The sequence below is a fragment of the Eucyclogobius newberryi genome, unplaced genomic scaffold (genome assembly GCF_026437365.1).
Source record: "Eucyclogobius newberryi isolate DKJ021-1_F unplaced genomic scaffold, fEucNew1.0.hap1 SCAF_4, whole genome shotgun sequence".
NCBI classification, from domain to species: domain Eukaryota; kingdom Metazoa; phylum Chordata; class Actinopteri; order Gobiiformes; family Gobiidae; genus Eucyclogobius; species Eucyclogobius newberryi.
Genome location: NW_027316056.1, coordinates 36196757 through 36218933, shown reverse-complemented (window position 1 = coordinate 36218933; position 22177 = coordinate 36196757). Strand labels below are relative to the sequence as shown.

At 45.3% G+C, this 22177-nt stretch overlaps 2 protein-coding genes across 3 annotated transcripts in view; one reads left to right on the top strand and one right to left on the bottom strand.

Annotated features, from left to right (window-relative positions):
* The window catches only part of slc5a10 (solute carrier family 5 member 10), a 43763-nt gene extending 21904 nt beyond the window's left edge, over window positions 1-21859 (bottom strand). The window contains exons 1-8 of the mRNA XM_072464025.1: window positions 21788-21859; window positions 18483-18587; window positions 17818-17877; window positions 17112-17216; window positions 16944-17049; window positions 15522-15602; window positions 14335-14540; window positions 9660-9795 (exon numbers count right to left, since the gene is read on the bottom strand). Of these exons, the coding sequence (XP_072320126.1) occupies window positions 9660-9795; window positions 14335-14540; window positions 15522-15602; window positions 16944-17049; window positions 17112-17216; window positions 17818-17877; window positions 18483-18587; window positions 21788-21802 (814 nt within the window). The 5' untranslated portion in view covers window positions 21803-21859. The remainder of the gene's footprint in view (window positions 1-9659; window positions 9796-14334; window positions 14541-15521; window positions 15603-16943; window positions 17050-17111; window positions 17217-17817; window positions 17878-18482; window positions 18588-21787) is intronic.
* Window positions 194-11323, top strand: fam83gb (family with sequence similarity 83 member Gb). 2 transcript variants are annotated; one of them, XM_072464022.1, is made up of 6 exons: window positions 194-475; window positions 518-724; window positions 4341-4508; window positions 5095-5219; window positions 6212-7556; window positions 10753-11323. In XM_072464022.1, the coding sequence occupies exons 1-6, from the start codon at window positions 194-196 to the stop codon at window positions 11092-11094; spliced, it is 2469 nt and encodes an 822-aa protein (XP_072320123.1). In that variant the 3' UTR covers window positions 11095-11323. The 2 variants fall into 2 exon arrangements, with proteins under 2 accessions (XP_072320123.1, XP_072320122.1); XM_072464021.1 differs by having other exon boundaries at window positions 194-724; window positions 10753-11322.
* Window positions 21860-22177: the final 318 nt, after the last annotated feature.

Sequence of the window (22177 nt, the reverse complement as noted above, 5' to 3'; positions counted from 1 at the left end):
CGGACACTCGCAGAGGCGCGCGGCTGCAGGCGCCGTGGAGCCTTTATTTCTCTGATGAAACTGGCGTGTTGACGCGCCCACGAGCCCGGATCACGCGGACACTGTTTTGGTCAGCGCTCATGACAAACAGGACTGTCACCCTCTCTGACCCCGCGGACCGTTGAAGCGGCTCGGAGCCTCTGGTGTCGGGACCATGGCGCTGTCCCAGGTCCAGTGCCTGGACAACCACCACGTCAACTGGCGCGTGAACGAGAGCAAAGCCGAGTTCTTCTACAGTGAGGACCAGCGGCTCGCGGTGGAGGAGCTGGTCAACGGCGGGCGCGAGGCCTTCATGGACTTCATCAAGACTCACGACGTGCGCCAGTTCCTCTCTGACGCGGAGCTGGACCGGATAGAGAACTACGTGGAGCTGTACCGGCCCGGACACGAGAACCACCAGAGACCGGACACCCCCATGACCCCAGGACCGGGCGCCCTGACCCCTGGGCTGGGCAACCTGACCCCTGGGCCGGGCAACCTGACCCCTGGGGCCGGGGAGGATGAGATCTCGCTCCAGTATTGGCCGGACCGCTCCGAGTTCTCCGTGGCAGAGCTGGACTTGGGCTGGCCCGAGGCGACATCATACCGTGGGGTGACGCGCGTGAACGTGCACACGCAGCCCCCCTCAGACGGCCAGACGCACATCAAGGAGGTGGTGCGCAAGAGCATCGCCTCCGCGCAGAAGGTAGGCCGCGGTGTGGGGACTATAGGCCGCGGTGTGGGGACTATAGGCCGCGGTGTGGGGACTATAGGCCGCGGTGTGGGGACTATAGGCCGCGGTGTGGGGACTATAGGCCGCGCGGTGTGGGGACTATAGGCCGCGGTGTGGGGACTATAGGCCGCGGTGTGGGGACTATAGGCCGCGGTGTGGGGACTATAGGCCGCGCGGTGTGGGGACTATAGGCCGCGGTGTGGGGACTATAGGCCGCGCGGTGTGGGGACTATAGGCCGCGCGGTGTGGGGACTATAGGCCGCGCGGTGTGGGGACTATAGGCCGCGCGGTGTAAGGACTATAGGCCGCGGTGTGGGGACTATAGGCCGCGGTGTGGGGACTATAGGCCGCGGTGTGGGGACTATAGGCCGCGCGGTGTGGGGACTATAGGCCGCGGTGTGGGGACTATAGGCCGCGGTGTGGGGACTATAGGCCGCGGTGTGGGGACTATAGGCCGCGGTGTGGGGACTATAGGCCGCGGTGTGGGGACTATAGGCCGCGATGTGGGGACTATAGGCTGCAGTGTGGGGACTATAGCGGTGTGGGGACTATAGGCCGCGGTGTGGGGACTATAGGCCACGGTGTGGGGACTATAGGCCGCGGTATGGGGACTATGTGGGGACTATAGGCCGCGGTGTGGGGACTATAGCTATTGGCCGCAGTGTGGGGACTATAGGCCGCGGTGTGGGGACTATAGGCCGCGGTGTGGGGACTATAGGCCGCGGTGTGGGGACTATAGGCCGTGGTGTGGGGACTGGCCGCTCGGTGTGGGGACTGGCCGCGCGGTGTGGGGACTATAGGCCGCGGTGTGGGGACTATAGGCCGCGGTGTGGGGACTATAGGCCGCGATGTGGGGACTATAGGCCGCGGTGTGGGGACTATTGGCCGCGGTGTGGGGACTATAGGCCGCGCGGTGTGGGGACTATAGGCCGCGCGGTGTGGGGACTATAGGCCGCGCGGTGTGGGGACTATAGGCCGCGCGGTGTGGGGACTATAGGCCGCGCGGTGTGGGGACTATAGGCCGCGGTGTGGGGACTATTGGCCGCAGTGTGGGGACTATAGGCTGCGGTGGGGGCACTATTGGCCGCAGTGTGGGGACTATAGGCTGCGGTGGGGGCACTATAGGCAGCGGTATGGGGACTATGTGGGGACTATAGGCCGCGGTGTGGGGACTATAGCTATTGGCCGCAGTGTGGGGACTATTGGCCGCGGTGTGGGGACTATAGGCTGCGGTGGGGGCACTATAGGCAGCGGTATGGGGACTATGTGGGGACTATAGGCCGCGGTGTGGGGACTATAGCTATTGGCCGCAGTGTGGGGACTATTGGCCGCGGTGTGGGGACTATAGGCCACGGTATGGGGACTATGTGGGGACTATAGGCCACGGTATGGGGACTATGTGGGGACTATTGGCCGCGGTGTGGGGACTATTGGCCGCGGTGTGGGGATTATAGGCCGCGGTGTGGGGACTATAGGCCGCGGTGTGGGGACTATAGGCCGCGGTGTGGGGACTATAGGCCGCGGTGTGGGGACTATAGGCCGCGGTGTGGGGACTATACCTGCATGCAACACTCCATAAGAAGTGCTTCTGTGGGTCAACTGACACAGAACAGACAGGAAACACGGACACATTAAAGGAGACGTATGAGGCTGTATATATTTACGACACTTTGTATTGCACTACATCATAAGCAGATTATCATTTTGTGTTTTGTCCAGCGTTAATTGGGATGTTGATCAAAAAAGCCGATAAGCCCCGCCTCTAGTGGCATTTCCCTGTAACAAACAGAAGATTTCCGTCGATAAAAACCATTAAAAAGTCCAGTAGCTCTTTGTCTCTGATGGTTTTTTAACTGCCAAAGCCTCATTTCTTTCCAAACTCCACGTAGGCCTGAATAAGATGTGTTGGGCTTCATTAGACTGGCACAAACACAGCCTTACGCTCAGGGCCTGACTAAAATGAGCCCCAATTAAAACTGAAGCTGTTTCTGAACAAACAATTGGCTCTTTCTGAAGCCGAGACTCTGTAGTTTTGGACTGTTTTACTCTAAGTAGAAAAAAGCTCAGCACAGAGGAAATCAGCCTTTGAATTTGTTAAATATATGAATGAGTGAAGCTGATAAATTCACTATAAATGAGTTATAACGTTTGCTTTATTAAACTTGTAATAAAGCAAAAATGTCCAGGTGGAATCCATGTAAAAGTCCTATTCTTTTTTAATTTAATTTTAGCAGAACAAACTGAGCCTGATGCTTCCAGAATGATGCATTTGACATGAAATAAGCGTTATACCTTTATTTTTAAAGGTATAATGCAGCTGGAGAGTTCCCTTTTATCAGATGTGGACAAAATGGAATAAACAAAGACAAGTTCCAGCATGTGAGGGTTTGGGACTAAACTAGGACTAAACCAGAAACTAAACATGGACAAGATCAGGGTTAAACCAGGTCTAAAACTGGGACCAAACGAGTACAAATGTGAACGCGTCCCAGTGGTTAAATTAAAAACGTTGAAAGAACTAATAAAGTGTATGTTTAGGTCATCTAGGCCCAGGTTAAACTAGAGACGCTGCAAATCCACTCTGAACAAGCCGTGATTAACCAATAAGTCCCTTTTCCGCTGCACACAAACATAAATTCATACATGTTGCCAAAGCACACGGTCAAATACCTCATAGATCATGTGTCTTTTCACTTTCGCACGGCCTTGTGGCACATTCCAGGGCTTCTCCTTGCCCTACATCCCGCCGCACGTGCCCGACCTGCACGTCGCTCATCTCTAACGAGCCTGTCGACACGTGTGAAAAGAATGTCTCTTAACGTCTGCAAACGAATGACACGACGGCATTAACCCATAAGCCACGCACTGACCCCCGAACAAGAGGACCCGGACTGTCCCGCACAACTGCACTTTAGCCAGGAAATGTGTTTAATAGTCGGGGAAAATGCGACGTCAGAAATGTTCTCTGTTTAGTTTAGCGCTTAAATTAGCTTACCGTATTTTCCAGAGTTGTCGCACCAGCCAAAAAATGCGTAATAGAGAAGAAAAAAAAACATATATAAGTCGCACTGGAGTATAAGTCGCACCAGCCAAAAAATGCATAATAGAGAAGAAAAAAACATATATAAGTCGCACTGGAGTATAAGTCGCACCAGCCAAAAAATGCATAATAGAGAAGAAAAAAACATATATAAGTCGCACTGGAGTATAAGTCGCACCAGCCAAAAAATGCATAATAGAGAAGAAAAAAACATATATAAGTCGCACTGGAGTATAAGTCGCACCAGCCAAAAAATGCATAATAGAGAAGAAAAAAACATATATAAGTCGCACTGGAGTATAAGTCGCACCAGCCAAAAAATGCATAATAGAGAAGAAAAAAACAGTGTGAAGTGTGAAAATAACAAATAATACCACATGTCGCTCCGGAGTATAAGTATAAATATAAGTATAAGTCGTACCCCGGCCAAAACTATGAAAACTTAACGACTTATAGTCCGGAAAATATGGTATTTTAATTTCTCGTGTATTTATTTATTTTTGGACCACCAAATTCTTTCCTGATCAAACACATTTCTCCCCCTCGCAGGTGATCGCCGTGGTCATGGACGTTTTCACAGACGTGGATATCTTCCGCGACCTGCTGGACGCGTCCTACAAGCGCAGAATCCCCGTGTACATCATCATCGACACGGCCTCGGTCCCCTGCTTCCTCTCCATGTGCGGCCGAGCAGATATGCATCGCGGGCACCTGAAGGTATCGACACCGGCGCCGTGTTTGGATGCAAAGCTTGTTATTCTCATGCACGTGACTTCGGTCTCCAGCGCGAGCGCGAACCCGTCGACCTTCGTAGAGCAGGTTTTTGCAGGCACGGCGGGAAAAGGTGCAAGCACCAGCTCGTCGAGTTACTGGAATCCCTTTGTTATCGCTTCAGGCCGGTTTGCTAGCGACGGAAAACAATTAGCGCTTGTGAAACTGTTGTCACTTTTGTCACTTTTCCTCTCTGAAGGTTGTTATCGCTCTCACTTTTTCTTTCCTCGTTCATTGTTCATTGTTTGGCTGATCGTGAAATCTAGATCGTAACAGCGTTTACGACATCAAGGATTAGCGTCTCCTCTGAGATTTAGCACAGAGCTCGCTGCCAGCAACCGCACCCTTTATTGCAGGGCAAAAGACAAACTGCACAGGGCGTGGCATCAGCGCAAGCACCTGCTGTTCATGCAGCTTTAGCGCCGAACCGAGTCCGCCAACATTGTGATGGCATTATACATAAACAAGCATTGTTCCTGCATCTACGCCCTTTATCGCCGCCCTACCATGTATTTTCTCTATACGTTTCCAGAACCTACGCGTGCGCAGTTGCGGAGGTGTGGAGTTTCTGACACGCTCGGCTCAGAAAGTGCGAGGATCTTTGAAAGAGAAGTTCCTCCTGGTGGATGGAGACAGAGCCATCTCGGGGTCGTACAGGTACAAACCAGGACTGCACCAACACCGTTCATTTCCTGTTTGAGAAGAGACTCTGACACCGTGCTTTTTCTGGTACAACGCAAGTGACATTTCACCGTAACACGCAGCGGATTGTCATTGTTTTTATCTTTTTAAGAACGGTTACGGAACATTTATGAACCCCACATGTTTGACACAGTTGTTTTCAAATAAGTGCAACAGGGATGTGGGTGGGGACAGGGGGTACGAGCCTCAGATGCAGCACACGAATAATGAGGGAACAGTTATGACATATTTAAAAGCTCATCAAAATCCGCTTTAATATCTTTCATTGAATTTAGTAAGTGGTAACAGCTACCGTATTTTCCGGAGTATAAGTCGCACCAGCCAAAAAATGCATAGTAGAGAAGAAAAAAACATATATAGGTCGCACTGTAGTAGTATAAATATGAGTATAAGTCGGACCCCGGCCAAAACTATGAAAAAAGGTGCGACTTATAGTCCGGGGAATACGGTACTCACATGATGATTCTATTACTAGTCATTTCCTTTTGCCTCTGACGCACCGTTCCAAATGCTTAGTTCGGTTTCCTGTTTTTTCCCCCACATTTTTCGCCGCACTCGGCTGTTTACATGCGAGGTACAGTTAACGAGACGGTACCAGACAATACTAGATGTGTGTTTTTATTTGATCGCTAATGTGCGAGGGTTCCAAATACAAGAGTCTTTTGTTTCTGGGATTCTGACACGGCTGCTCAGTAATACATCTGGTGATCCGGTTCCCCTTTTTTTTCACTGCATTCCACATTGGCCTGTAACCAAGCCCGTGCTGACAGTGCTATTCATCCCCCAAACAAGGAAGTGCATTCAACAATCGTGCGAGGGCATTAGAATTCACAAGATGCTGACTAAGTGTGCGTGTAATCGTTTTTTTCCCTGTCTGGCGATTGATCTGTACTGTAGTTTGCGCCACAGCGTTCGTATTCGAGACTAAATATGCGTGTTCCTTTCAGCTACACCTGGTCCTCATCTCGCCTGGACCGGAACGTCATCACGGTCATCACGGGGCAGGCCATGGAGACCTTTGACCTCCAGTTCCGCGAGCTCTACCTCCAGTCCCGGGGCGTGTCGCTCGGCAAGATCCCGCTGGCCGACGAGCCCGTCCCCGAACCCCTGCCGCAGGCCGCCCCGACACCCGTCTCGGCGAGCGTGGCCCGCAAGCTCATCAACCCCAAGTACGCGCTGGTCGCCGCGGGGAACCAAATAAGCCCCACCTCCTCCGACCGGAACTCCAGCAAACCGAATTCCAGTTCCCGGCTCCCCACGGGAATGAGAATAATGAAAAGTCGACTGCGGGAGGTCCAGGAGGAGCCGCCCTTGCATCCGGGATTAGCGCATCTGGAAAAGGCGTACATGATTCCGTATCTCCCCACGTGGCCCGACCCGGACCCTCCCAAAGACGTGATCGGCTTCATAAACATTCGAGACGAAAAAAGAGCCAACCAGGTTCACTTGCAAAGGTCGGAAAGGTTTGAGGTGAGCCAAGCGATACGGTTTACTTCGCCGCTGTTCGCGCCGGCGAAAAAAGAGGAAAAACCCGCCTCGACTCCCGCTGAAAAGGCAGAGAACGTCGGAGAATTAAGAATTACGGAGGCTACAAAACCAGCGGAGGTGACAACTTTAGCCCCGGCGAGTAATGACAAGGTGGATGGCAAAAAGGAGCTTGAAAAAGACAACGAGCCACCGAGCCAAGAGGTTCCAACGCAGAAGACGCTTACAGAGACTCAACCGCCAATGGACACAGCCAAGCAGGAAGTGGAATCACAACCAGCGGCACCTCCTGTCCCCAAGCGTCGCACTTTGCAGTTAGTGATAGACACGGCGTCTCCGGAGATGCCCGCAGAAGCCCAGGTGACATTAGTGAAGATGGACCAAGCGGACAAGGACCTGACCGCCAAAAAGACCGAACCGGAGGAGATTATAATGACCCGCCACCGGCTTCAGTCCCAGCGAGAGGAGACGGAGTCCGTCAGCAACGAGGAGGACAGCCAGGACAGCACCAAAGTCATCTGCGACCGGGGGGTTACCGAGGCCCCGTCCAGCAATTCCACGGGGTCCGAGGAGGAGTTCTACGACGCCCCGGCGGACCAGCGGAAGGAGCTGCTCGCGAACGGAGCGACGTCGGGCTCGAACCAGGGGCCTCGCCAGGGAGACGGGCTGAACGTGATGGCGCGCTTCTCCCAGAGCATGTTGGACCTGAGGGAGTCCACGCAGTCCGAGGACAGCATGGCGCTCATTCGCCAGTCGCAGCAGATGCGCCGGCAGAACTTCCAGTCGCCGCACAGGCACATCGGGCAGGTGAGCGCTCGTGCACGTGTGTATTTTCAAGTGTTATCTATTTGGAATACCGTATTTTCCGGAGTATAAGTCGCAACAGCCAAAAAATGCACAATAGAGAAGAAAAAAACATACTTAAGTCGCACTGGAGTATGAAATGCGGTTGCAAGTGTGAAAATAACAAATAATGTCGCGTATAAGTCGCTCCGGAGTACAAGTATAAATATATAAGTATAAATATAAGTATAAGTCGCACCCCGGCTAAAACTATGAAAAAAGGTGCAACTTATAGTCCGGAAAACACGGTATTTGCTGTACGGCGACCGCTGGTGGGCTTGTACTTCCTTTTCAAAAGCAGAAGCGTCTGTGTGATTTAAAGGGGACGTAATATGCTTTTTTATGGAACTTAATATTAAACTACAACATGAGTAAATCACCATTTTACAGTTTTGTTTATCGTAAAACGCAATGTTGATCTAAAATGGCTTTGTAATAGAGGTCGGTCCATTGACTTCCTGTTCAAGACTGCAGAACGGATAAGCTCCGCCTCTTCATAGTGTAACTTCACTGTCGCGAGCAGCAGATTGAGATTTGTATGTTATTATTTTAGAAGAATGGCGACTGAATATCGTGTGACAACGTGTGTGACTCAGAGTCTAAGTGCAGGGGATGTGGGCGGGGATAGGTGGTAGGTGAAAACAGGAATTTTCTGAGCACTGGAGCTTGAGTTGCAGGACAAAACGGGATCAACTCGAACACGCAGGAATCAGTGGAAATACAACTTTGACTCAGAAAATGATGAAGAAAACCTGTTGATGTGGTTGAACATGTGACGTCGTTATGATCGTTACTCGTCGTGTTCACGCTCACCGAAGCCGCCACATTTCGATACGGACAGAGCGTTATAGTCCTATCGTATTCCTGCTCATCGGAACTCGAGGGTTTGAAAGAACTTTATAGAATCCGAGCTGACCAGGCGTCTCTGAAGGTGCATTAATCAGAACAGTGAGATTGACCTGTTCAGAATCCAATATCTCGAGTAATATTTATAACGCAAGACGGTTTTTCTGCGGCTCCAAAATGGAAACGTGTTTGTTTTGGACTTTGGGGAAATACGCAGAGGTTTTGAAGGATAAAAACATGTTGTTGTTAACTCGGGACCATCGTTGTGCCACGTCTTATTGCAAATTTGATTAAGTTGAATTCATTTTCCAGAACATAAGAACATTTGCTTGGTTTCGCCCAGCAAAACAAAAAAAGGTCATTGACGTTTAGTTTCAGGGTTTTTGATCATCTTTCTTCAATTTAACCTTTCGCTCTGGTTTAATGACTCAAAAGTAGATAAAATAAGCACCAAATGACCAGTTTCCCATGATTAAAGCTAAAAACAGTCCATTACACATGTATTTTCATAAGAGTGGAAGTACAATGTTTGAGTTACTCGCTCCACGTCACTTTTCCTTTGTATTTTTACTGTTTCTATTCCGAGAAAACTGAAAAATATATCACGTTTGAACACGTGGAGCACATAAACGGCACATTGTATGAGCGTTTACAGTTCTACATGTTCAGACGTGACATCGTTATCCTTCAAATGAACTAAAACGCGTGATATAAACATTATATAAACTTAAAAGGAAGTTCCCCATCAGGTCAGTGTTTACGGGAAAAGAGCTGACGACGGGCGTGGCTTTCCGCTGCGCTCGGCGAGTCCCGGCGTGCAGGCTTTTAGATTAGGATTTGAAAACACCACGTCTAAATAATTGTGTCCGGGGGTTCGGGGGTCGACTAAGCGAAAAACGAGTAGCTTCGGCATTCTCCAAACCACGGCTCGGCAGCCAATCAGAGCCAAGCACACAAATTCCGTCGACCAATCAGCGCGCAGCATGCAAATTTTCACTTATAAATAGTAAACTGTCGGCGGACTATTGTCAAACACTTCCCGGCTCGATTTAATGATAATATATTCCCTTTTTTTCTAAGATTTATTAATAAAATGGCCCCGTCCCTGCACTCGAAAATGCCCTTTCACATTTGAAAACACCCCGTCCAAAATACGGGAAGACAGGTCTTTATCTAAAAGCCTGCCGGCGTGTGCCCGGGGAGCGTGTGGGACGGACCCACCTGGGTAGAGCGCTCGGCTGATCATGCCCGGCAGGATGATGAAGATGAAGGGCAGGAACTTGAGATACGCCGCCAGGATGGACGCTCCTTTCACGTGGCTCATGTTCTTAGCCGACAGCGACCTCTGAACAATGACCTTCAGGGGGAGAGAACGGGACGACGTCATGAGTCTTCAAACACTATTTGCACACATAAGTAACGAGTGGAAAGTCCAGGTCGAACCAACGAGTTTAAACACGAGAAGGGAAATGGATTTGAGTTGTTTCACTGCATCAACGGTTCAGTGGGATTCAAAAGTATTGGAAATAAAATCTGAATCAAAGTTAAACTAGTAATGAAACGAGAGGGACAAAAGGCCTTGAGTTTTGTCAGAACTAGTATAAGACATGACAACATAAGGAAGACAATATTATGTAGTGTTGAGAAGTACGAATGTCAAAAAAATGCAAAAAACAACAAGATTTTCAAATTGTCATTGTGTTGAGTATCGAGCCCATTTTTTAGTTTTTTTCTTTGACATTTTACAGTTCATTATTTTTGTATGTGTGTAAAAGGTCAAATTACGTTAATTGTTTCCGTTGACTTTTCTGAAAATAAAAACCTTCTGAAATTGTTCAAATTGCAAAGGAATAAATATGTTTCATCGCATCTGAAAGTTTAGGCTGCATATTTTTTTTATAATATGCACAAAACATTGTGTTTTTATAAAAAAAAGTGATAAGATGTTTCTCAAAGAACCATGATTTGGCAGAGGCTATTCATCAAAACAGAATAAAATAAATACAAGAATATAATTTATCAGAATAAAAAATATGTGAAAAGTGTGAAATGCAATTTTTTTTTCTTTTTCCCATTTTTTAAGTTGCGATTCCTCGCATTTGCACCTCATCCGAGTGTATATCTGAGTGTATATACATGTATATCCGTGTATACCTGTGTATACCCGTGTATATCCGTGTATACCTGTGTATACCTGTGTATACCCGTGTATATCCGTGTATTTGTGTATATCCGTGTATATTAGTGTATACCCGTGTGCGTTACTGTCTCATTAGTTAAGTCCGGCCCCTAACGACCCCTCGTTTCTCTGCAGTTGTTCGAGGGGTCCAGATCTCCGAGTCGGGCCAAAGTCATCGTGGCGAAGCCCGGGAGTTTCCACCGGCCGAGCGGCGCCGCAGCGCCCGTGATCGGGGGGCACAGATACTGGCAAACACAGATGCTGCAGCCCAACCCCGCCACGCAGACGCGAGCCGGCCGATCGCCGCGGCGACACAGCCCCGGCTACAAGAAGAGCCAGCAGTCGTCGGGAGAGCAGCCCCCCGCTGCGGGACTTTTGGGGGTCTCCTTCTCCAAACTCAGCAATTTAAAACACTTAAAGGCGCGAGCCGGAGTGTCGCAGAAGAAAGTGCCTCAGATGAACAAGGCAAACAGATGAAACCAGGAGGATTTACCCCCCAACTACGTCTGTCGACCCCTTCAAACTGACCAGAGCTGAACCAGTCTGTAATGGGGCTCTGTAGTCCTCTGTTATGGGGGTCTGTAGTCCTCTGTTATGGGGGTCTGTAGTTCTCTGTTATGGGGGTCTGTAGTCCTCTGTTATGGGGGTCTGTAGTCCTCTGTTATGGGGGTCTGTAGTCCTCTGTTATGGGGGTCTGTAGTTCTCTGTTATGGGGGTCTGTAGTCCTCTGTTATGGGGGTCTGTAGTCCTCTGTTATGGGGGTCTGTAGTCCTCTGTTATGGGGGTCTGTTGTCCTCTGTTATGGGGGTCTGTAGTCCTCTGTTATGGGAGTCTGTAGTTCTCTGTTATGGGGGGGCCTGTAGTCCTCTGTTATGGGGGGGCCTGTAGTCCTCTGTTATGGGGGTCTGTAGTCCTCTGTTATGGGGGTCTGTAGTCCTCTGTTATGGGAGTCTGTAGTTCTCTGTTATGGGGGGCCTGTAGTCCTCTGTTATGGGGGGGCCTGTAGTCCTCTGTTATGGGGGTCTGTAGTCCTCTGTTATGGGAGTCTGTAGTTCTCTGTTATGGGGGGCCTGTAGTCCTCTGTTATGGGGGGGCCTGTAGTCCTCTGTTATGGGGGTCTTTAGTCCTCTGTTATGGGGGTCTGTAGTCCTCTGTTATGGGGGTCTGTAGTCCTCTGTTATGGGGGTCTGTAGTCCTCTGTTATGGGAGTCTGTAGTTCTCTGTTATGGGGGGCCTGTAGTCCTCTGTTATGGGGGGGCCTGTAGTCCTCTGTTATGGGGGTCTTTAGTCCTCTGTTATGGGGGTCTGTAGTCCTCTGTTATGGGGGTCTGTAGTCCTCTGTTATGGGGGTCTGTAGTTCTCTGTTATGGGGGTCTGTAGTCCTCTGTTATGGGGGTCTGTAGTTCTCTGTTATGGGGGTCTGTAGTCCTCTGTTATGGGGGTCTGTAGTGGCCCCGATGCTATAACACTTAAGTGCCCTTTTACATGATGTGGGCCACGGGTTAATTTATGAGTTATAAGGCGTCTGTCTGTAATTGTCTGATAAGATCTGGATCAGTTTGAGTGACAGTTACTGAAGGAGTTCTTTCTCCACTGACTGCACTGTAAATATATAAAAAACGCAAATATATAAAGCCACAAAACCAGGGTTTGCTTTTGTGCAGAGCGATTCAGCGTTATTTCCCCGAGGCCTCAGGGCCGGAGGTGCACAACACGCCTCCCAACACTATTTCAATATATTAATATAATAAAAGTAAAATAACATAATTTTTTGTGACAAAAAACATAAAAAATGCTTCACTAACATTGTTTGGCAAACTAGGATTAAACAAGAACCAACCAGGACCAAACCAGGTCTAAAGTGCTAACCCAGAATTAAACCAGTAAACAAGACGTTTTATTTCATTTCAGTATTTGGAAGATGGGTGGTGGACCGGATTAAATAGCTTGGAGGGCCTGTTTCGGCCCCCGGGCCTCATGTTGAATAACCCTGTTTAGTGCATCTGCTCTAACGAGACACAAATATGGTACAAAGAGAAATGAACCATAACTTACAGATCCATGACTTTGAGACTTCTAACTTTTGTGATTGTGTTTTGGTCCAAACTCTGGCACTTTGTTTTCATCTCTTTGTGAGACGTGTGAGTGTTTTGATATTTCTGAACAAAAAGCAGACCCTCTGTCCGGTTTACAGTGTCGTATCTCTTTTAGGGGTGTAATAACGGGTCGTTAAATGTACCATTCATTTGTAATAAAAAAAATATTGTAAAATAAAGTGTGCGAGTACAAAGTGCAGTCGGAAAAGTACTCGCAGTACACAGTTTGTACAGACTTTGTCAAGTTTAACCTAAAATGTAAATAAAGGAAACGCTTCTTAATGTTTGCTCGTGTCGACTCTAAAACGCTGCGAGACGTTTGTTTTAGACTTGTTTACGACAGAAACCTTTAAAGTGACGGACGACAGGTTTTTACGGTTGTCTAATTCTGACTTTATTTAGTGTATTTGTACCAGTTGCACTTATAAATGATAGTTTTACACCAATCGAGCAGGTATTTGTGGAGAAAATGTTAAAAAAATCTTTAGAAAATGACAGGAAGTGACATCACACCAGGGACACTCATTCCAGTCAAAGTTTATGCTGAATTTACACAAAAGAAACAACCTTTTTGACTCTCTAAACATGAATTCAACAAAATAAAGTCGCTCTCATATTTTTATTTGTCAATGAGTTGTGGCCCAGTGTTTGCTGGGTAATTTCTTGGTGTGATGTTATCGATTGTAAACAGGAAGTAAAATTATAAACCAAAAAAAATGTAATATTCTGTGATGACATATTTATCATTTTTAGCAAAATTCTAAATATATTTATTTTAACTGCGTTTTAGTTCAAAGAGTCGTCCGGCCTGTAGGGGGCGCTTTAAACCTTTGTAAAAATAATGAATAAACAAAATAGCCTCAGAATATCATAAAATGTGACAAATCTATTTAATTTAATAGGTAATTATTTGATCTAACATACAGATATGACTATTTTTTAAATTATATAAAATGTCTCATGACAATTTATACTTTTTTTTATACTTTGTGAAGCTAAATACAATTAGAAAGTAGTATATGTCGGTCATTTGCGGTGGAGAAGTGACATTTCTACGTTTAGTTTTAAAGACACAAAGTTGTGGATGCGACACGATTATTATGGGTCATTATGTTTTACTTCATTTCGCCTTCGTTCTGGAATTGTCCACATTCTGGAGATTCTGGCAGTATTTTTAAAAGTATTCTTTGTAAACGCTTAGAACGAATCACAAGAATAACCACAGAAGAGCTTTCAGCGCGTTGTTTGTCGCGCGCCCCCCTGCGCCCCCCTGCATCCCCCTGCATCCCCCTGCGCCCCCCTGCACCCCCCTGCACCCCCCTGAATCCCCCTGCACCCCCCTGCGCCCCCCTGCACCCCCCTGCATCCCCCTGCGCCCCCCTGCATCCCCCTGCTCCCCCTGCGCCCCCCTGCATCCCGCTGCACCCCCCTGCATCCCCCTTCTCCCCCTGCGCCCCCCGGCGCCCCCCTGCATCCCCCTGCGCCCCCCTGCATCCCCCTGCACCCCCCTGCGCCCCCCTGCATCCCGCTGCACCCCCCTGCATCCCCCTTCGGCCCCCTGCACCCCCCTGCGCCCCCCTACGGCCCCCTGCGGCCCCCCTGCGGCCCCCCTGCGGCCCACCTGGTCGTTGCACCAGTACCACATGGCCAAGATGGTGAGGCCCAGGGTCATGCCGGGCCAGGGCAGGTCGCCCGTCACCGCGTCCCTGAACAGGTGCATGGCGTCAGGGCGGGGCAGGTGGCACGTGCTGTTCGGGATGATCTTCCGTGGGATGGCCACGCTGTACGCCTGCGCCAGGTTCCCATAGCCCCCGATCTCATTGAAGGCTGCGGGTGGAGGACGAGACGTTTCAGATGAAGGAGATGTTTCAGACGAAGGAGATGTTTCAGATGAAGGAGACGTTTCAGATGAAGAAGGAGGAGATGTTTCAGCAGAAGGAGATGTTTCAGATGAAGGAGATGTTTCAGATGAAGGAGACGTTTCAGATGAAGAAGGAGGAGATGTTTCAGCAGAAGGAGATGTTTCAGATGAAGGAGATGTTTCAGATGAAGGAGACGTTTCAGATGAAGGAGGAGGAGATGTTTCAGCAGAAGGAGATGTTTCAGATGAAGGAGATGTTTCAAATGAAGGAGATGTTTCAGATGAAGGAGATGTTTCAGATGAAGGAGATGTTTCAAATGAAGGAGATGTTTCAGATGAAGGAGATGTTTCAGATGAAGGAGATGTTTCAGATGAAGGAGATGTTTCAGTTGAAGAAGAAGGAGATGTTTCAGATGAAGGAGGAGATGTTTCAGATGAAGAAGAAGGAGATGTTTCAGACGAAGGAGGAGGAGATGTTTCAGATGAAGGAGGAGGAGATGTCTCAGATGGAGGAGGAGGAGATGTTTCAGCAGAAGGAGATGTTTCAGATGAAGGAGATGTTTCAGTTGAAGAAGGAGATGTTTCAGATGAAGGAGGAGATGTTTCAGATGAAGGAGATGTTTCAGATGAAGAAGAAGGAGATGTTTCAGATGAAGAAGAAGGAGATGTTTCAGTTGAAGAAGAAGGAGATGTTTCAGATGAAGGAGGAGGAGATGTTTCAGATGAAGGAGATGTTTCAGATGAAGAAGAAGGAGATGTTTCAGATGAAGGAGATGTTTCAGATGAAGGAGATGTTTCAGATGAAGGAGATGTTTCAGATGAAGAAGAAGGAGATGTTTCAGATGAAGAAGAAGGAGATGTTTCAGATGAAGGAGATGTTTCAGATGAAGAAGAATGAGATGTTTCAGATGAAGAAGAAGGAGACGTTTCAGCTGAAGGAGACGCACCAGTGACTGTCAGGATGATGGCTCCTATCATCATGACAAAGGTCTGCAGAGTGTCGGTGTAGATGACGGCGGCGAGGCCGCCTGAGAGGGAGGAGACACATGTCAATCACTGTCAATCAATCACATCCAGATTCTGAGGTTAATCGATCATCGTGATTATTCAGGTCATGAACGAATCATAAGAACAAAAACATAATCATTTTTGACAGTTATAAACACAAAAAGCCTCACGAGTCTGTGAGGAAAGGACTGACTGAATCATGTGAATCAAAATGCCTTTGATATTACACAACACGTCATGAGAGGAAAGATTATAGTTATCAGACTTGGAACGTCCTTTTCAGAAAACAGAATGATTGAGTAACAGAATCACGTTGTTATTTATTCCGAATGTCTTAAAAACTGTTCCAGCTTCAAACAGTCACATGGTTTAATGAGGTTCTTTTATTGACTCTAGGAGCAAAGTGCGTCAACACGAGCTCTAAACCAATCATCTCGCTCAGAAATATGACATGAGACAGAACATTCCATACAAACGGTCAGTGGTGGGAGAAGTACTTTGTCACTCAAGTAAAAGTACCACATACACAGCGCTACGTAAGCAAAAGATTGTTTACGTTTAGATTTAAAATTAAAAGTATTTGGCACAGATTTTTGAGTAAAGAGTGAAACGTATTTTTCAATGTCAATCAATTTCTCAATGTTTCCAGATGTTTTTGTGTATTTTATTATTTTCAGTGTCAGGATTTGAACTCAACTTTATGTTCGAATGTCACGCGTGTTGAAGATGACTCTGGAAAACACTTTTGACTTTGGAGTCCGGTAGTGGGGGTGGAAAGTACAAATACCTTCTCTCAAATGTGGTGGAGTAAAAGTATCCACTGATAAACATGCAGTACTTTTACTTCGTTGTACTTTGTCACTCTCCGCGGCTGCAGAAAGTAGACGCGTTTCATCACGAGTTTTCTGAAATGTGACGCGTTCTTACGTAACATAATAAATCACATGACTATTCATTATTTTTAGTGTTTTTTTCTCATTTTATGAAGTAAATCTTGAAGAGCGAACGGTCATAAACTGCTGTCTGTCTCAAACGCATGCGAGGAATTTAATCAAGTTGAACCATTTTACAACTAAGGATGTTTTAGTTTAGTTCTTTGGTTTTGATGGGCAGAGGAAAAACAAGACAAACAAGACAAAAATAGACAAAATAAAGATTAAATAAAGTTCTTTGCATTTAAGTCTGTTTTTTGGGCTGTATATTGAACAGCAAATACTTAATTCTGCTTCTAAAATTGTCACGATTATTATTTTTTGGTTCTTACGATGATATTGTGACCTGAATGATCACGATTATCGATTGAATTGATCGTTTTTGCAACCGTCTTTTTGTTATTTCTCCCTGATGCCGTTTCCTTTTACCTGCGATGGTGTAGAGCGCCGTGACGACCAGCATGAGGATGGTGGACAGGTAGAGGTTCCAGCCCAAACACACCTGGACAAAGAGCGCTCCGGAGTACAGGTCGGTCTGAGAGAAGACAAGACGTCATGAACCTTAAAGGGGAACATGAACCCGCGGCGCGCTCGTACCGATATTTTGGTGAAGACGGACAGCAGCAGGGAGAGGACGGCGAGGTATGTGCGGATCCGCTCGCCTCCGAACCGGCGGCCCAGGTACTCCGGCGTGGTCACGATCTGGGAAAGCACGGGGATTGTGAAATCCACTATTCAGTGTTTTAATCATTGCACAAACGAAACAGAACTAATTTGAGAAGGTTGGAAATGTTAAGACTGTTGGACAAAGGTATTTATTTGAAACGTTAAACAAATGTTATGTATGAATGTATAATTATTTATTTTATTTATTTTATTTATTTTATTTATTTTATTTATTTTATTTATTTTATTTATTTTATTTATTTTATTTATTTTTTCATTGTGTTTCAAGATATACAGGTTACACACTGTTGCTTTAATAACGTTCCCTGCACTGCTAGCCATTTCATTTTATTCATTATTCATTATTAATTTAATTTAATTTAATTTAATTTAATTTAATTTATTCATCACCTGCAGAACCGGCTCTAATTTGTTGTTTTGGCCCCTGAAGCACCTGCCGAACCGGCCCCTGAAGCACCTGCCGAACCGGCTCTACTTTGTCATTTGGCCCCTGAAGCACCTGCCAAACCGGCTCTAATTTGTCGTTTTGGCCCCTGAAGCACCTGCCGAACCGGCTCTAATTTGTCGTTTTGGCCCCTGAAGCCCCTGTGTGTGAGTGATGTGCATAAGGACCGACCCCTGAGGAGATGTAGACCGGAACAAAGACCCAGGCCAGCGCCAGCAGCACATACGTGGCCTGTGACAGAGGCAGAAGAACAGAAGAGCAGAGGGGCCATGACACAGGCCTGAAGAAATCCCTTACAAACCTGCATTTAGTACCATCTCCTGACCAGTTGAATCAAAGCATTAAAAACAAATAAACCACACAATATTTCAGCCTTTACTTTGTTGATATTGTATTTAAAAAGTCTCACTGTACGATGCAGTGTACAATAAATGTTTAAAAGTCAAATAAATGAAAAAAGAAAAAAGCACTGATTTGACGACTACGTAAATCTCTTTATTTAAGTTTAGTATATATATATTTTTAGTTTTTACAAGTATAATGTAGAGAAAATAGAAATAAATAAAATAAATAAAATAAATAAAATAAATAAAATAAATAAAATAAATAAAATAAATAAAATAAATAAAATAAAATAAATAAAATAAATACAATTAATACAATTAATACAATTAGTACAATTAGTACAATTAATACAATTAAACATAATTAAATATAATTAAATAAATAAAAAAAGATTAAATAAACCCAATAAAACAGAACAAGATTTAAATACAGGAGAATACAAATACAGGAGAATACAAATACAGGAGAGTACAAATACAGGAAATACTCACGTTCCACTCAAAACCCGCCACGGCAATTCCTCCGGCCGCTCCAGTTCCGGCCAAACCAATGAACAGACCAGAACCCTCTGAGCTGGCGAACAGGGACGCACCGATCTGACAACACAACACACACATAATACACACACACACACACACACACAAACACACACGTACACACAACACACACACACACACACAAACACACGCGTACACACAACACACACACACAAACAAACACACACGCACAACACACACACACACACACACACAAACACACACGTACACACAACACACACACACAAACACACACACACAAACACACACGCACACACACACAACACACACGCACACACACAAACACACACACACACACAAACACAAACACACACACACATAACACACACACACACAAACACACACACACACACACACAAACACACACACAGCAAGAACACTGTAGAAAACTGTGAAATACACATCTAACACTGCAAATGCCGTATTTTCTGGACTATAAGTCGCACCTTTTTTCATAGTTTTGGCCGAGGTGCAACTTATACTTATATTTATACTTACATACTTATACTTATACTCCGGTGCGACTTATATGTGATATTATTTGTTATTTTCACACTTGCAACTGCATTTCATTCTCCAGTGCAACTTATATATGTTTTTTTTCTTCTCTGTTATGCATTTTTTGGCTGGTGCGACTTATAGTCCGGAAAATACGGTAATCGACTGCATGTCAGAACTCTGGAGGGCGGCGGCTTCTTTGCGCCACGTTTCCCGAGTTTTCTTTTTGTTGATCTTTAACGGCGTTTAAAGACCAACACGGCGTTTGGATATTACCAGAGTGGAAAAATACAGTATTTTAGAAGTGTTAGTACTCGGCAAATGTAGACGTAAAACTGTTCTGTTGAAAGGATTTTAAAAGGATTATTTACGTTTTGTGATTTGAATGCATTTTGAATTTGAATTATTCGTGTATAAATTGAGCTTTACAAATAAACGTAACTCTGAATATTGCACATGATTAGAAAGAGGGAAAGTGACGTTTCAGCTGCAATTTACCTATTTTTATCAAAGGAAAACATACACAAAGCCACATTAAATTAAGCAATTTATTGTTATTGAGAAGATAAATAAATACATCAGACTTTATTTATTTTTAAAAAAACTACAAAAATTTGACTTTTTCTTTTAAACAAAACTATTGTATTGTATTTCAGTATTATTTTGTTTAAAAAAGTAATTCTGATAAACATATTTAGGCAACTTTAATGCACTTTAGGACAGTGATGTGTGTATAATTCATTTAATGTAAAAATATAAGACCTGACAAACTTTATTTCTAAATTAAAATACAATACAGTTTGGACAAAATTGCATTATTAATGTCATTCATAAATGTCTGTCCTTGATATCTGTCAGCTCATGTTATGTGGACAATATATCAAAATGTAGATGACATCGTGATACATTTGAATATCGATTAAATTGTTTATGGTAAAGAAATGCCACAAAAAGAGCTGATTAAAAATAAGGAAGATGAAAAAAAAGATGATATTTTCTGCACTTTTGTGACTCATTTTCACAGACGTTTCACATTCGTTTGATCATTAAACCTCGACTACGTTCACGCTGCACATGTTACCGCTCAATTTCACAAATCTGTCTTTTTTGTCGTCGACGCGGAAACAAAATCTGTTCACGCGCAAAGCCAAGAAACGTGAAGCGTCTGGTGGAGAAGAAATAAGACAAAACCAGGATAAAGACAAAGACTGTTGACTCTTCAGCTTTTGCCATATTTTGTCACACTTTACAAAACCATTTCATTTTCACTTTCCAGCTTTGTTGCAGTTTTCTGGAAGCGTTTGGAAGGTTTTTCTGTTTAATTCTCGTCTTTTCCAATAAAAAAAAGAATGTGGCACTTGTTTTATTCCAGAAATCTGTTCAGACTGAGTCGCATTTGAAAAAGATCAGATTTTGGCGGTTCATCGATAATCGTGATTGTTCAGGTCACAATATCATCGTAAGAACTAAAAAGTAATAATCGTGAAATTTTAGAAGCAAAATCCTGTCATTTCTATTCAATCCGGACCCCAAAAAGTACTTAAAAGTACAGCGAGTTTTATGTGGCAGTTTATATCACAATAACTTTACTTTTGCATCAGAAAGTTTGAGTTCATAAAGTAGAAAACATTTAAGAAAACAAAGGATTTTTATTTTGTCACGTTCCAATTATCGCCAAATAATCGTTAAATTGTGACTTTTCTTCTCACAATAATCGTAACGGTGGCATTTTATATCGTGACTTCACTCGTTAAAAAAATAAATAAAAATCACACATTTGTCATATTCAGGTCAAAACGATCCGATTGGTCCTGCAGCGTGTGAACGGAGCCGTCTCAATATCGTTATCGGGAAACTTCATTAGGGCCGATATATCGCACTTTCTTTTTTCTCTTTCTTCCTCTCCTTTTACATTTTTTCTCTCCCTCTTTCTTTCATTTCCTCCTTATTTCCTCTTTCTCTCTCTTTCTTCCTCTCCTTTTTAATTTTTTCTCTCTTTCTTTCTCTCCTTTTTAAATTTTAAATGTTTTAAATGTATTTTTTCTGTACAGCGTAAAACACATACTTTGAAGACGTGCAACTACAGTAGGTGGTGGTAATGTAACACTTTATTTATACCAAGCGCCATTAAACACAGAAGAAGAAGAAGAAGAAGAAGAAGAAGAAGAAGAAGCAGAAGAAGAAGAAGAAGAAGAAGAAGAAGAAGAAGAAGAAGCAGAAGAAGAAGAAGCAGAAGCAGAAGCAGAAGAAGAAGAAGCAGAAGAAGAAGAAGCAGAAGCAGAAGCAGAAGAAGAAGAAGAAGAAGAAGAAGAAGAAGAAGAAGAAGAAGAAGAAGCAGAAGAAGAAGAAGAAGCAGAAGAAGAAGAAGAAGAAGAAGAAGAAGAAGAAGAAGCAGAAGAAGAAGAAGCAGAAGAAGAAGAAGAAGAAGAAGAAGAAGAAGAAGAAGAAGAAGAAGCAGAAGAAGAAGAAGAAAAAGCAGAAGAAGAAGAAGAAGAAGCAGAAGAAGAAGCAGAAGAAGAAGCAGAAGAAGAAGCAGAAGAAGAAGCAGAAGCAGAAGCAGAAGCAGAAGAAGCAGAAGAAGCAGAAGAAGCAGAAGAAGCAGAAGCAGAAGCAGAAGCAGAAGCAGAAGCAGAAGCAGAAGAAGAAGAAGAAGAAGCAGAAGCAGAAGAAGCAGAAGAAGAAGAAGCAGAAGAAGCAGAAGAAGAAGAAGAAGAAGGGAAAAACAATAAGGAAACACTCACCGGCCACCACGCCATGTCGCGACCCGCCAGGAAGTACCCACTCAGCGTGTTTCTGCTCACCCGGCACGACGACTGCCACGGGACGATCGTTAGACACAAGCGGGACGATGCGCCGCCACACAAACCCGACGCGTAACTCACCCAGATGCCCACGGCCAGGTTCAGCAGGAAGTAAATGACGATCACGACCACGTCCGACGCGCTGAAGGACTGCGGCGACGCGTAGAAGTTCACCGTGGAATTCGACATCTTTACAATCCGCCAACTTCACTTTCACCGCCCGATCGGAAAAGCGCGAATTCGCCTACTGGACGCCGGGAAGGGAGGGCATTTCTTTTGCGGCAGGGGGGACGAAATGCGGGGAGCGACCGAAGGCGTCGTGAAGCGGGC

Bases quoted from the DNA above. Each gene is read 5' to 3' on its own strand.
- fam83gb (XM_072464021.1), top strand. From the start codon at position 194: ATGGCGCTGTCCCAGGTCCAGTGCCTGGACAACCACCACGTCAACTGG. The intron at 725-4,340 runs GTAGGCCGCGGT...TCCCCCTCGCAG, and splicing joins GCATCGCCTCCGCGCAGAAG to GTGATCGCCGTGGTCATGGA. The intron at 5,220-6,211 runs GTACAAACCAGG...TGTTCCTTTCAG, and splicing joins GCCATCTCGGGGTCGTACAG to CTACACCTGGTCCTCATCTC.